Source organism: Canis lupus, chromosome 16 (genome assembly GCF_011100685.1).
Source record: "Canis lupus familiaris isolate Mischka breed German Shepherd chromosome 16, alternate assembly UU_Cfam_GSD_1.0, whole genome shotgun sequence".
Classification (NCBI taxonomy): domain Eukaryota; kingdom Metazoa; phylum Chordata; class Mammalia; order Carnivora; family Canidae; genus Canis; species Canis lupus.
This window is the reverse complement of record NC_049237.1, coordinates 23,390,239-23,403,909: the sequence shown is the minus strand read 5'-3', so window position 1 is coordinate 23,403,909 and position 13,671 is coordinate 23,390,239. Positions and strand designations below refer to the sequence as shown.

The following is a 13,671-nucleotide window of genomic DNA, read 5'->3' as shown; positions in this document are numbered from 1 at the left end:
CTGTGTATGTCAGCTCAGGAAAAGATGGAAATTCAAAATTCTAAGTATATTTCTACTGAATGCATATTCCTTCCCTACAGTCTAATCTGAAATGCATATCACTTTCATAGGGTCATAATGTTGAAAAACCATAAGCTGAATCCCTGTCAAGGACTCTCTGTATAGGGACCTGTTTACTGTAAATAGCTTTAAAAAGCAAACAAAGAATCCCCAGTATGGGTACCAACCGAAGAGGTGACAATACATGGTCCCTCCTCTATTTGATTGAACCTATTGAGAGCTCTACAAAGTAACATGAAGCAAAGAAAATCTATAATGTTAAGAAGAATAGCAAAGACAAGATTTACCAGCCTATGAGAAGGACCTAAAAGAAACCTGAAAAAAAAAAAAATCAACAATACCTGAATTTCAAAGCCACAGGTAATTCAGAGAATGAACAAAATGTCTTCTAAAATGACAGTATGGCCTAAAATTTATAGAAAAACAAGTTGAGGGGAAAAAAAAAAGTACATTGCCAGGCTATTAGCCAGAAGGCAAGTAAAGCATCTTCAGAATTAAAAAAAGTAGAATCATTGGTACAAAACAGTGATGCTGGTGACAAATCAGAGAATGAAAAAACAGAAGAATTAGCTACATGTGACTAGTACAGGAAAAATATTGCTAATTCATTTTTTAATTTTTAAAAATTTAAAAAAGACTTTACTTATTTATTCATGAGAGAGGTAGAGACACAGGCAGAGTGAGAAGCAGTCTTCCTGCAGGGAGCTTGATGCAGGACTCGATCCCAAGACCCTGGGATCACAACCTGAGCCAAAGGCAGAAGCTCAACCACTGAGCCACCCAGGATTCCCTATTGCTAATTTATTTAAAAGAGCATGTGGGTCCCTGGGTGGCTCTGTTGGGTAAGTGTTGGACTCTTGATTTTGACTCAAGTCATGATCTCAGGGTCATGAAATTGAGCCCCACGTTGGGCTTCCCACGTACTTGAGGCATCTGCTTGAAATTCTTTCCCTCTACCCTTCCTTACTGCATGCATGTACTCTCTCTCAAATTAAATCTTTACAAAAAAGTAAAAGGGCATGGAGATAATTATGTTTTAGGAAAATGTTTGCACTTAAACATAGTTGTAGGAGATGTCCCATAATTGCAGAAAAGACCTTAGCTGAAAATTGGAAAGACACTTGGAGCCTGTAAAGATTTAACAACCAGAAAATGCTATCAAGACATAACCTTTTAAAAATTCTGAACATTGGGACGCCTGGGTGGCTTATCAGTTGAGCATCTGCCTTTGGCTCGGCATGATCCCTGGATTCCAGGATCAAGTCCCACATCGGGCTTCCTGCATGGAGCCTGCTTCTCCCTCTGCCAATGTCTCTGTCTCTCTCTCTGTGTCTCTCAAGAATAAATAAATAAAATCTTTTTAAAAAAATTCTGAACATTATTGATATTTTTAAAACCTTTAAGCAAATATAGAGATAGACATTCAAGGGAATGCAAATTATAATAATTTATATTTGTAAACTAGATAATAAATACCTGGGAATGATGGATTTACAGGTGAAGGAAATCAGTTATCTGGTTGAGACTTTCTTTTCCTCTTTGCCTCTCTTCCCTTAAAGTAAAAGCACTTAAGAGACATACACATTGAAAAACAAATAAACATTGAATAAATGTGTACATTTCATAGCTCAAGGACAACTAAAGATACCTATAATGTGTCAGCAGGTGCTTTTGAAAAGAGAACAAAAACTGGAGGAAGGTTAGTGTTGTAATGTTAACTATGAGTTATTAGTATAACTGACTAAATAAAAGTAAGATGTAAATGAGAAAAAAAGAAAAGAAAAAGAAATGACTTTTTAGTATCCTAAACAATATTCCTCAGGGGAACCTGGAGGCGGTGAGAAGGTTGGAGAAGCAGTGAATGGGAGACAGAAATCCTGGGCTTTAATTGCATTGATGATATCTAAATGATGATCTGTTACTTTTGATTATTATTTTCAGACATAAATTAGAATAAACAAGGCCGTTTCTTTTTTTTAAGTAGACATGTTCTGAGTATAATAAATATAATAGTTAATGTTACTGTATCCTTAAAATATTAAAAAAGAGTATACAATATGGAAAATAGAAATGACAAAAGACAGTAAAAGTAGAGGAAAGAATTCAGGGTGAGCAAGTCTAGACTAATGGCAACAAATACAAATGGATTAACTTGTATAAAAATAACTCATTTATATTAAAATATTGTGAATAATTTCGAAGTTCTTTTGGAAAAAAGGAAGTTATACATAAATACATTGACTAATAACAAAGACTAAAATATAAGAGTGTTGTATTTAAAAAGAATACATCAAAAACAAAAAGACATTTGCACTGTACTTTCATGAGGTAGATGTGCAAATAAAGGGGGCCAGTCAGGCTTTAGCATTTGCATGAATGATAAAAGAAATGTTAATACTAAAATAGAAGCACACCACATAAAAAGCCTCGGAATTTAGATGGGCCCCCTACAACACATGGAAAATAACAGTAGGGGGTGCCTGCGTGGTGCAGCCCTTTGAGCATCTGACTCTGGGTTTGGACTCACGTCCGGATCTGAGGGTCTGAGATCATGACCTGCATGGGGCTCGCTGCTTAGCTGATGAGTTGGTTATAAGAGTCTCTCTCCCTTTTCCTTTGCCCTTCCCACTTATGCTCTCTCAAATAAATTAATAAAGGGTGACTGGGTGGCTCAGTTAAGTGGCCAGCTCTTGATTTTGGCTCAGGTCATGATCTCAGGGTTCTGAGATTGAGCCTCACATCGGGCTCCCTGCTCGGCTGGGGAGTCTGTTTGTAGATTGTCTCACTCCTCTCCTTCTGTCCCTCCCTGTGCATGCGCGCTCTCTCTCTCTCTGTGCCTAAAATAAATAAATAAATCTTTAAAATAAATCTTTTTTAAAAAAATGGTACAAATTATAGAATAGAACTGTGGTGAGAATTAAGCATTCACTGTTATCAGACTGTGATAGGTCAAGCTCTTAGAGTTTAAGAATTAAACTGGTGAACTTCTGAATCAGACCACAAAGTGGTAGAGTGGAGTAGTTTAGAGCATGGATTCTGCTGCCTGAGTGCCTGGTTTGAATCCTGCCACTGTCACTTACTGACTAAAAATGAGAGAAAAATTAAAATGAGTCAAGAATGATTTTGTTTGGTTTTCTTTTCCGAAGTGGGCTCCATGCCTAGTGTTGAGCCCAGTACAAGGGCTTGAACTCATGACCCTGAGATTAAGACCTGAGCTGAGATTGAGTTAAATACTTAACTGACTGAGCCGCCCACGTGCCCTGAGAGATGATTTTTTTTTTTTAAGAGAGGGAGAGAGTGCGAGTGGAGAAGCAGCAGAGGGGCAGAGGGAGAGAGAGAATCTTCAGCAGGCTCCACACCCAACACAGAGTCCAGTTCAGGGCTGTCTCACAACCCTAAGATCATGACCTGAGCAGAAATCAAAAAGAGTTGAATGCTTAACTGACTGAGCCACCCAGGCACCCCAAGAGATTTTTTTTTAATATTTTATTTATTTATTCATGAGAGACACAGAGAGAGAAGCAGAGACACAGGCAGAAGGAGAAGCAGGCTCCATTCAGGGAGCTGGATGTGGGACTCAATCCTGGAACTTCAGGATCACACCCTGGGCTGAGGGCAGACACTGTGCTACCCAGGCCCTCAAGAGATGATTAAAAAAAAAAAAAATAAAAGTTGCACGATTGATAAATTGATTAATAAAATTTAATAAAATTAGAAATTAAGATATGCATAACCCACTGTAATTAAAATAATTATGGTCAAATGAACAGTTTATAAGCTGATAAATTTGAAATTCAAAACTTGATTTCTAGGGTGCCTGGATGGTTCAGTTGGTTGAACATCTGCCTTCTTGTCGGGTCATGATCATGGGTCCTGGGATTGAGCCCCCACATCAGGCTCCCTGCTCAGTGGGGTGCTTGCATCTCCCTTTCTCTCTGCCTGTAGCTCCCCCGCTTGTGCTCTCTCTCTGTGTCAAATAAGGAAATAAAATCCTAAACAAAGTGCAGCCCCGGTGGTGCAGCGGTTTAGTGCTGCCTGCAGCCCAGGGTGTGATCCTGGAGACTCAGGATCGAGTCCCACATCGGGCTCCCTGTGTGGAGCCTGCTTCTCCCTCTGCCTGTGTCTCTGCCTCTTTCTGTATCTGTATATATCTCTCATGCATAAATAAATAAAATCTTTAAAAAAAAAACTTAAAAAAAAAGAAAAATTGATTTTCTTTAAAAATATGATATGAAGATTGATTAAAGAAATTGAGAACATAAATAGATCAACAATTAAGAAATCCAGAAAGTTACAGTGAGTTTCTCCTCCTAGAAATATATAATTTTTTCTACATTTTCAAATAATAAAGGATTATCAGTTTATATAAAGTAACCTATATATAAGCTTCCCTCCCACAAAAATGATGGCTTGATATCTGATTTATTCTGCAGTATAGATAGGGTGTTAATCTTAAAATCTGGCAAAGACAAGAAAAGACATTCAGGTCATACTTTTTTAATCAATGTAGGTGCAACAATCTTAAATTCTATCAAGTAGAGTAAGTTAGCATATTGAAAGATTTATTTATGATGACTTATGTTTTTATCCTTGAGGAATCAATAGAGTTCATACATAAAGACGATGATGAAATTTTAGGGTGAAAATACAGGTTAAATGGAGAGATAGCCAATACATTCCGATATGAAGACTAAACATAGAAAAAATGGCGGTATTTCTTAAATTAACACATACTTTTAACACAGTTACTTGTTAATATATCATGGCTCCTTTATAGAATCTATGTAAGTCATTCCCACATTAATAGGAAAAATGAAATGAACAAGAGGATCAAAGGATGGCCCAAGAGAACAGGTAAAATGGAGACGTGCTGTACCAGATAAGATGTATTAGCACGTCACAGCCACTTGTGTAGATGAAAAGAGGAAGTAAGGCTAGTGGACCAAGTAAATATAAGAAGGAGAATCTAATTTACATGAGAATTTAACATAACATATTACAACTGAAACCATGGGGAAGGTATCTGGACTTATTATATATCATCTGTCAAAGACTCCAGGCAGATTCAAGTTAAAGTAACCTCTCCACAAATGTAAAAAAAATACTAAAAAAGATAATATATTTTTAAACTAATAAATAGAAGAAATGGCAACCCAGATTAGTATGACTGTACAAGGCATTAAAAACTTGTAATTAAAAATTAGAGAATATAACACGATGAAAAGGAAAGCACTAGAATGGGGAGATATTTGAGTTAGTTAAAAGTTTAATATTGCGGTATGTGAAGATGTAGTTCTAAGATGATGTTCAAGGAGATTTTAAGAGATGGTTCATAGCATAAGAAATATAAACAAAAGAATATTGTTTAATCTGATAATTTAAAATAATTACTCTTAAGATTACTCTTAAAGCTGTGATATCATAAATATTTAGCACATGAACAAAAAGAAGAATGATTTCTAAATCCTAGTAAGGCAAAGGAGAAATAAGTATACTGTAATTTTTCTTATTTGAATACTGTTTGGACATATAACAAGGACCATTAAAATGATTTTTTATAAAAGATTTATTTATTTATTTGGTGAGGGAAGAGACAGAGGGAGAGAGAGCCCCAACAGGGCTCCATCCCACCACCCTGAGATCATGACCTGACCCAAAACCAAGAGTCAGATGCTTCACTGACTGTGCTCCCCAGGCACCCTGAAAATGGTAATTTTTTATCCAGTAACCTCATTTTTGGAAATTTATTTTAGGGAAGAATTTAAAGGAATAAGAATGTCATGTGTAGATCTTTGAAAACCAGATAATTTATGTAAATTAATATAAATTATATATACTATATCTTTAAAAACATAACTTACATAAATTATACACAAAAAGATAAAAGCTTTGAAAGCAGCCTAAATACTAACAACTTTAGTATTTAATGAACTATAATACAACCATTAAAAAATTTAAATATGCAGATTGTGGGGCATCATGGAAATTTACTTGTATGTGATATGTAAACAATGAAATGCAAAATAATATATGCTGTATTTGTTAATTATGTGAAAATTTTACCTATGAATAAAGATTGTACAGTTCCATGGGCACACATAGTTATATGGACAAATTTTATCTAAGTTTTTGGAATTTAAGTTTTTTTATAAGTATAAAGGAAAAGTCATCTCAGGATTTCAGGTGGATATTCATGTGCACCAAGAACCAGTGGCCTTTCAGATGCCTCTAAGAGTTGCTTGTGTTTCTGTTCTACAGTGCTTGTTTCAGATTCTGGTAAATGTTTCCTGGAGTGGGAAACCCGGGAAGCCTAGCATTGCCGCAGTGGCGTTGAGCACCCAGCATGGATCTCTCCTGCAACTCAATGACACCTTGGAAGAGAAAGAAATTTGTAGGTTTGTACCTGCTTTGATGTGACCTACTGACACCCAGGTTTTTTTTCTTTTCTTTTCTTTTTCTTTTTTTTTTTTTTTAAGATTTTATTCATTTGAGAGGGTGTCTCTCCCTCCTTTCTCTCTCTTTCTTTTTCTCTTTCTCTCTCTCTTTTAAGATTTATTTATTTATTTATTTATTTATTTATTTTTGAGAGAGGGAGAGAGAACATATGAGCAGGAGGGGCAGAGGGAGAGGGAGAAGCAGACTCCCTGCTGAACAGGGAGTCCCAATGTGGAGCTCCATCCCAGGACCCTGAGATCATGACCCAGCTGAAGGCAGACACTTAACAGACAACCACCCAGGCGCCCCTGACAGCTGCATTTCCTGTCTATTTTTTTTCACTGCATGGGTTTTAGTTTTTCATTCCTTCAAAAATTTTCTTTTGTCTTTCCTGATCTGTACTCAGGAATGCCTGTCACTCTGCCTTGATGACATTGCAATAATCTAACTCATTTCCTAATCTAACCATTTTTCTTTATTTTACCACATCTTTGTAGGCTGGAATACAAATTTGGAGAATTTGGAAACTATTCACTCTTAGTAAAGCATGTCCATAATGGAGTCAATGAAATTGCTTGTGACATAGTTGTCAACAAGAATCCAATTGATAGTAACCTTCGTACGTATGTGCTCTTTGTTGCTTTTTAAAAATGTGTGTTTTAAGGATTTTAGTTTTTAAGTACCATTTGCAACACTTTGTGTACTTTAAAACCTGGATTACTGGTTATCTAATTTAGTTATGGTATATATATTGATTGTGTCATTGGTGTGTAAATAAGAAAATTATGTGATACATAAGAAAATTATATGATCAACATATCCTCATAGATGTTGTTTAATTATGAAGCATAAATAAGCCAAAAAAAGTTAATGCAATAGCAAGAAACTAGAAATAGGGCAAATGACTGTCAAGTGTCTTTCCTTGATTTAGGGATATGGGCACAGTATTCCCTGTATGTGTCTTACATGGACAGTCCTGAAATTCTTAGATTAAGGAGGGACTGTGCATTCTCTCATAACTCCACTGAAGAAAATCTGTCAGTCCGAGCCCCCATTAGATAATATAATATATCCCTGTGGCATTACTAAGTCCTGTTCACAGTGAAGTTTTTGAAGACCATAGGGTCATGTCAGAAGAATGGAAGAGCCAACATGAAAGGGCCAACATGGGCCAGTTTAAGTATTGAAAAGAATAATGAACATAATTGATGGAAATACACTGAATATACAAAAATCAATGAGATCCTTATGAAACTAAAAGGAACAGAGCCCCTTCCCTAAGCAAAAATAGTACTTTGGCTGCCTTTGGAGGTAACAAGGACACCTGATGTTAACTGGAGTGACTTAGAATTGTCAATTGAAAAGAAGGATCTAAGCATTTTTCTTGCCTTTCCTGTTTTCTTGCCTCAGTAGTCTGAGATGATGAGGGTGAATTCTTTAAGGCTAATCCTGGCTGGTACGTGTGGCAGAATAGTTCGTAGCCCCCATGGAAGGAGTGGGGATAGGCAGGAGTCAGAGTGGGTGGCCGGGGAGGGGCAGGCTGTCCCCCGCAGGACACGGGCGTTGGGCGCGGGGCCAGTCGCCAGCAGGTGCTCTTGGTCAACGCTGGGAGAGGACACAGCACCGGCTGTGAAGCATTCTTGCCAAAAAAAGCTAACCTTTTTTAGTGAAATCTCTATAGTTAATTGCCCATGTGCCGAACATTTGGAGGATAGGATGAGTTAGGTGCCAACATGAGGAAGCACAGTTACTGCTCTAGAACAGGAGGTGTCCTAATAGACAACTTGTTTTAAACAAGTCAATGGCTGCTTACATCAGAATTGCCTAAAGAGACATGACGAACAAATACAAAATGTGAACCTTGTTTTTATCCTGATCTGAACAAGCTAACTACAAAAAACATTTCTGAGATAACTAGAAAAATTGGAATATGGACTCACTGTTAGCCAGGGGATTGTTAATGACATTGTGATTATTTACATTTTTAAGAAACTTTTAATTTTGAAATAATTTTGGATAATTTTGAAATAAGTTTAGACTTACAAGAAAATTTTGAAATGATTTTAAACTTACAAGAAACATTGCAAGAAAAAGTTTCCATATACCCTTCTGCCAGCTTCCCCTAAACCCTTAAACTATATAATCATAGTATAGCTACTCCTATATGATGACCAAAACCAGGATGTTAACGTTAGTACGGTGCTGTTAACTGATGTTTAGGCTTTCCGGATTTCTCCTATTGTCCCTTCTAAGGCCTGTTCTTTGGTCCAGGATGCAGTTCCAGAGATCCCATAGCCCATTTAGCTGTCAGGTTTCTGCAGCCTTTCTTTGTCTTTCATGACCTTGATACTTTTGAAGAGAACTGGCCAGTTACTTTATTATTTGCACTTGCTGTCTGTTTTCTCATGGCTAGGTAGAGGGCATGCATTTTTGGTAGATGACATAGAAGCCTTCTCAGTGGGCCACATCAGGGATTACACGATGTCAACACATCTTTTGTGAGGCCTGTGCTTTAGAGATACATAATGAAGGTGGACAGAGGAAATGACATGATGTCTGGGATTTGCTTAAAAATGCTTCAGGCAAAAAAGCAGAGGCAGAGTAGCAATAGGTGAAGCAAGGGTGACACTATCTTGATAATTCTAGAATCTGGGTGATGACTATAAGTGGTTCATTATGCAAATCTCTGTTCTTTTGTGTATGTTTGGTATTTTTCATAATGAAAATTAGCACTCCCCAATGGTGAGTGTTCTCAGTTGTTTATATGGAAGTTAGCAGACGGATATAGGCTTTTCCCTCACTTGTTTTGTTTGCATTTTTCATTTACAGATTACATGTAGTGACATGACAGCTGTGCTGCTTATGACATTTTGGTGATACAGTGTTTTCTTTGATTTTTATAGCTGTGTGTATTGCGTTCCTTGTTGGTGTGGCGCTCATCATTGCAGTATCCCTTCTAAGGTTCTTGTTGAGGTAAGCAGATGTTAGGACACGATTGAGGTGAAGTAGAATATAGAAAAAATATATTCAGGAAGGCTAGTTTGACCCTTTCAATGACTGTTATTCTTTGATTAAATGAATACTTACTGCATCCACCATGCCCAGTCCAGCTTGCAGAATTAGGGATCCATATAGAATAAGAAATGGTCCCTGAGATCCCTGGGTGGCGCAGCGGTTTGGCGCCTGCCTTTGGCCCAGGGCGCGATCCTGGAGACCCGGGATCGAATCCCACGTTGGGCTCCCGGTGCACGGAGCCTGCTTCTCCCTCTGCCTGTGTCTCTGAGCCTCTCTCTCTCTCTGTGACTATCATGAATAAATAAATAAAATCTTTAAAAAAAAAAAAAAAAAAAAAAAAAAGAAATGGTCCCTGATTTCAGGGAAATGATAACCTAGTTCAGGTGATCTTTGCCTTCAATCCTCCCAAACCGCTGAAAACAGAGAAGAAGATGCTTGAGATGTCATTATTTCCTGAAAGGATCTCACAGCCTGCTTTTGTGGTGAGCAGGAGTGGCCTGGGCTGATCTCAGGAGGCAGCTGCTGCACTGTACTCCTCTCCCTCCTGTCTGGCTCTGAGCCCTGAGGCCACCCATACAGTCCAGCTTTCCAGGTCCTGCCAGGCGGCCCACCGGCGGCAGGGACAGAGGATGGGGTGTCAGACTTCTGGACCTCAGTGTGGACTTGCTTGTTCCTGGTTGGGACTGGCAGCTTGGCGAGGGGATTCCTTCTCCTCTGTCTGCCTGGGTAACAGCAAGTCTGGTGAGATTGAATGAGTAGATTGGAAAGAAAAAAAAAAAAAGTCACAAAGATCCAGGCCTGGCAGATCACCTTTCAAAGGAAAGTTCTTTCATGTTTTTAAAGAAGTAAAACTGATGGATTTTCACATGCTTGGCCTGTTAGGGTTGGGAAGGATCACAAGATTTTGTGAGTGAGCCACATCCAAACTGGAAGGAGTAAAACCTAGTTTTTAAGTCTGCCCCCTTGAGGAAACCTAGCAACTGTGGGGAGTTCTTGCACTCTGACTCCCTCCCTCTGTGCATCTTAAAAATACAAAGGTCTGTAAGGATAAAAAGGATTATTTCTTGTTCAGAAGCAGATTTTTAACCCAACTGTCTTTTAGGGGCAGAGTATAATTTCAGCAGAAGAGTTTGTTTGATTTTTTTTGTTTGTGTATTTATTATTGGAGTTCAATTTGCCAACACCCAGTGCTCATCCCGTCAAGTGCCCCCCTCAGTGCTCGTCACCCAGTCACCCCAACCCCCCGCCCACCTCCCTTTCCACCACCCCTTGTTCACTTCCCAGAGTTTGGAGTCTCATGTTCTGTCACCCTCTCTGATATTTCCCACTCATTTTCTCTCCTTTCCCCTATAATCTCTTTCACTATTTTTTTTTTAGAAGAGTTTGTTTGAATTAAGATATTACCTTGTCAATCTTTTGATAAGATGCAAATACTTCTCCAGTTTATTACAGTATTTTTCACCTGGTCCTTTGACTGTGAATGGATCTGTGGCATCACTTCTTAAAGTAATTCATAGCTGATCTCCAGCTCTTGCAAAGGGAGGAAGCCCCACCTTATCCACTGGGGAACTGAAACTCTTCATAACGTGTGGTTCTGCCTCTGTAGCCGTGGAGGCAGGATGCTGGTCCCTTGTCCCTCGCCCCATCACTCTCCAGTGTGCCCCAATGTCCAGGGATGTTCATGTATGTCAGAACCAGGAAAGAACCTGAGGCAGGAGTAAGAATACAGGATCTCTCTCTTTTTGCCAGGAGGACAAGCATATACAAGAAAATTAAAATTTAAATTAAAATTCATTTTAAAAACTCTCATTTTTAAGTATCTTACCTTCTCCTTTTGCCCTGCCTTAGATCTTGATTTTAATATTTTTTATATAATGGTCATGTTACCAGTGCTGAATAAAGTAGAAATAGGATTTTTTAAAAAAGGAGATCTTTTATCTTTTAGAGCTACACACTACAGTGTTGATGGATTAAATGATACCATGTCTGGGATTCTTTAAAATAGTCTAACACAGGCAAGGGGTAGTGAGTGCAAGTGTTGGATGAACTAAGACCCACTACACTTAAAGACACTTTAAAATGTTTAACTCTTTGACTCATAGAGAATATGAACTTCAAATTAATTTTCTTTCAATGCAGTATCCAGGCATTTTGAAAATTTTGCCAAAGAAAATAAATAAACTGAGCTTTTTATTTATTTACAGTTTGGATGACTTTCATAATTGGATTTCTAAAGCAATAAATTCTCGGGAAACTGATCGCCTCATCAATTCTGTAAGTTATTAAAATGCATCGTGTGGTCTGGGTGGTTTTCTAGATTTGGAATTTATAATTCCCTATTTAATCTTTATTATCTGATATAATTAATCTTATTGTGGAAGGCCAGGTTGGTCATGTGTTCTGTATCCTTAATAAAAAACAAGCAGCCTTGTCTTCAGGTCTGGTGAAGGACACTGTCCCCTTCTCTTTCCTGATGAGGTTGGAACTTTGGGTTGCAATATATGCATGGTGTAGAGACATTTTTCACTCTGCACTCAGCACTAGTTGAATTAATCCAGTTAAGTAGAGGATGTCAAGATAAAAACAAAAGAGTAAGAGCCATCAATATGAAATCTACAGCTCTATGGCTTCCTATGGTGATAAAACGTATTACTTGTGTTAATAAATTCATCATGGATATATGTATGTCCGTTTATGGACATATTTGCTTGTATCCTTGCACCAGATGCACTTATGGACTGCAAGCTCAGCAGATGGCACAAAAATCAAATAATGTGCAAAACTAAACCTTTGAGTGGGATCTTTACAAAAGCCAATTAAAGGATTGTTCAGGACAGCGATATGTAGTTCTCTATTAATTTCTCCCCTAAACCCAGAAAACTGAAATTTACTCATTAGCATTATCAACTGGTATATTTCTCTCCCCATTTTCCTGAAGGAGCTGGGGTCTCCAGGCCGGGCAGGCTCCATTGGTGGCGAGGCTCAACAAGAAGCATGGCATCCACCCAGCGCACTACCACGCCTCCGCTCTATAGACACATTTAGAGGGTATGTGTGGCTCTCTTGGTTCATTGAGGGCACAGGTAGTCTAGGTTTACATGTGTACACATGAACACGCTTTTAACTTAAGGAATTTTACATAGCTTTACTTTTAGTGTAGGCAGGACTTCTTTCTGTAAAAATAAATCAGTGGCCTCTCCTTACTCGAAAACTGTCACAATAGTAGATATAAAGTTGCTAGAGAGGAGTCAAGGGACGAGTTCTGAACCAGTTTCCACTGGTGTGTAGATTCCACTGAGCTGAGGTCATGTGGGCAGACAGCAGCTTGCGGGGCCTCCATGTCCATCCGCACCCCTGTACCGTCAGTAGTTTGACAGATGAAGCGCCAATGTGGGCCAGCCCTGGCCCTTCCCCACTGGAGCCCTCTAGGAAGCAGGTGCAGAGTCCTACGAGTTGTTATTTTAGAGTTCAGGTGGAAGACAGGGCCAGGACCCAACTCTGAAAATAAAGTATAAAACCACAGAGATGAAAATAAACGTCTAGGTGTTGAGCCTTCCATTTTTGCCCTCAGCGGGGCTTTTAAACTCCAGTGACAATTATAATTCTGTACCAGCCTCCCCAGAAGCCAAGGGTTCCTGGGGTGCGTATTTGAAGCCAGACAAGAATAATAACCATCGTTAATGATTTTTGAATTCTCACCCTGTGGAAGGCACTGTTCTCACTTGTAAGTTTATTCAGTCTCTTCATAATCCTATGAGGCATATACTTTTAATTTGCCTGTTGTACAGATGAAGAGACTGGGCTGCAGAGTAACTAGCCTGAGGTCACTCTGGGACAAAGTGGGATGGACAGCTGGGATTTGATTACAGGCCGTTGGGCTCCGTTTGGCTCCAGATAATTGCAGTGACACACTAAAGTCTTCATTCTTCAGTATCCTGCAGAATTAGTGTCAAATAGTAGCATATTCAGTCTCTTTCATCGTATTTCTCTTCCCCCCCCCTTTTTTTTTTCCAAGAAATGGAGGTGGGTAGGGATGGCAGGAGACAGTCTTAGGCAGGCTCCATGCTGCCAGTGGAGCCCCATGTGGGGCTCGATCCCACGACCCTGAGATCATGACCTGAGCCGAAATCAAGAGTCAGTTGCATAACTGACTGAGCCACC

General features: G+C 38.8%; 1 protein-coding gene across 2 annotated transcripts in view; it reads left to right on the top strand.

Moving 5' to 3' along the window:
• The window catches only part of HGSNAT (heparan-alpha-glucosaminide N-acetyltransferase), a 43,022-nt gene that overhangs the window by 16,056 nt on the left and 13,295 nt on the right, over positions 1-13,671 (top strand). The window contains exons 3-7 of one of the 2 annotated variants that reach the window (XM_038559899.1): positions 6,319-6,455; positions 6,993-7,114; positions 9,399-9,468; positions 11,715-11,784; positions 12,449-12,558. In XM_038559899.1, coding sequence (XP_038415827.1) covers positions 6,319-6,455; positions 6,993-7,114; positions 9,399-9,468; positions 11,715-11,784; positions 12,449-12,558 — 509 coding nt within the window. The remainder of the gene's footprint in view (positions 1-6,318; positions 6,456-6,992; positions 7,115-9,398; positions 9,469-11,714; positions 11,785-12,448; positions 12,559-13,671) is intronic. The other variant, XM_038559900.1, reaches the window with a different exon arrangement.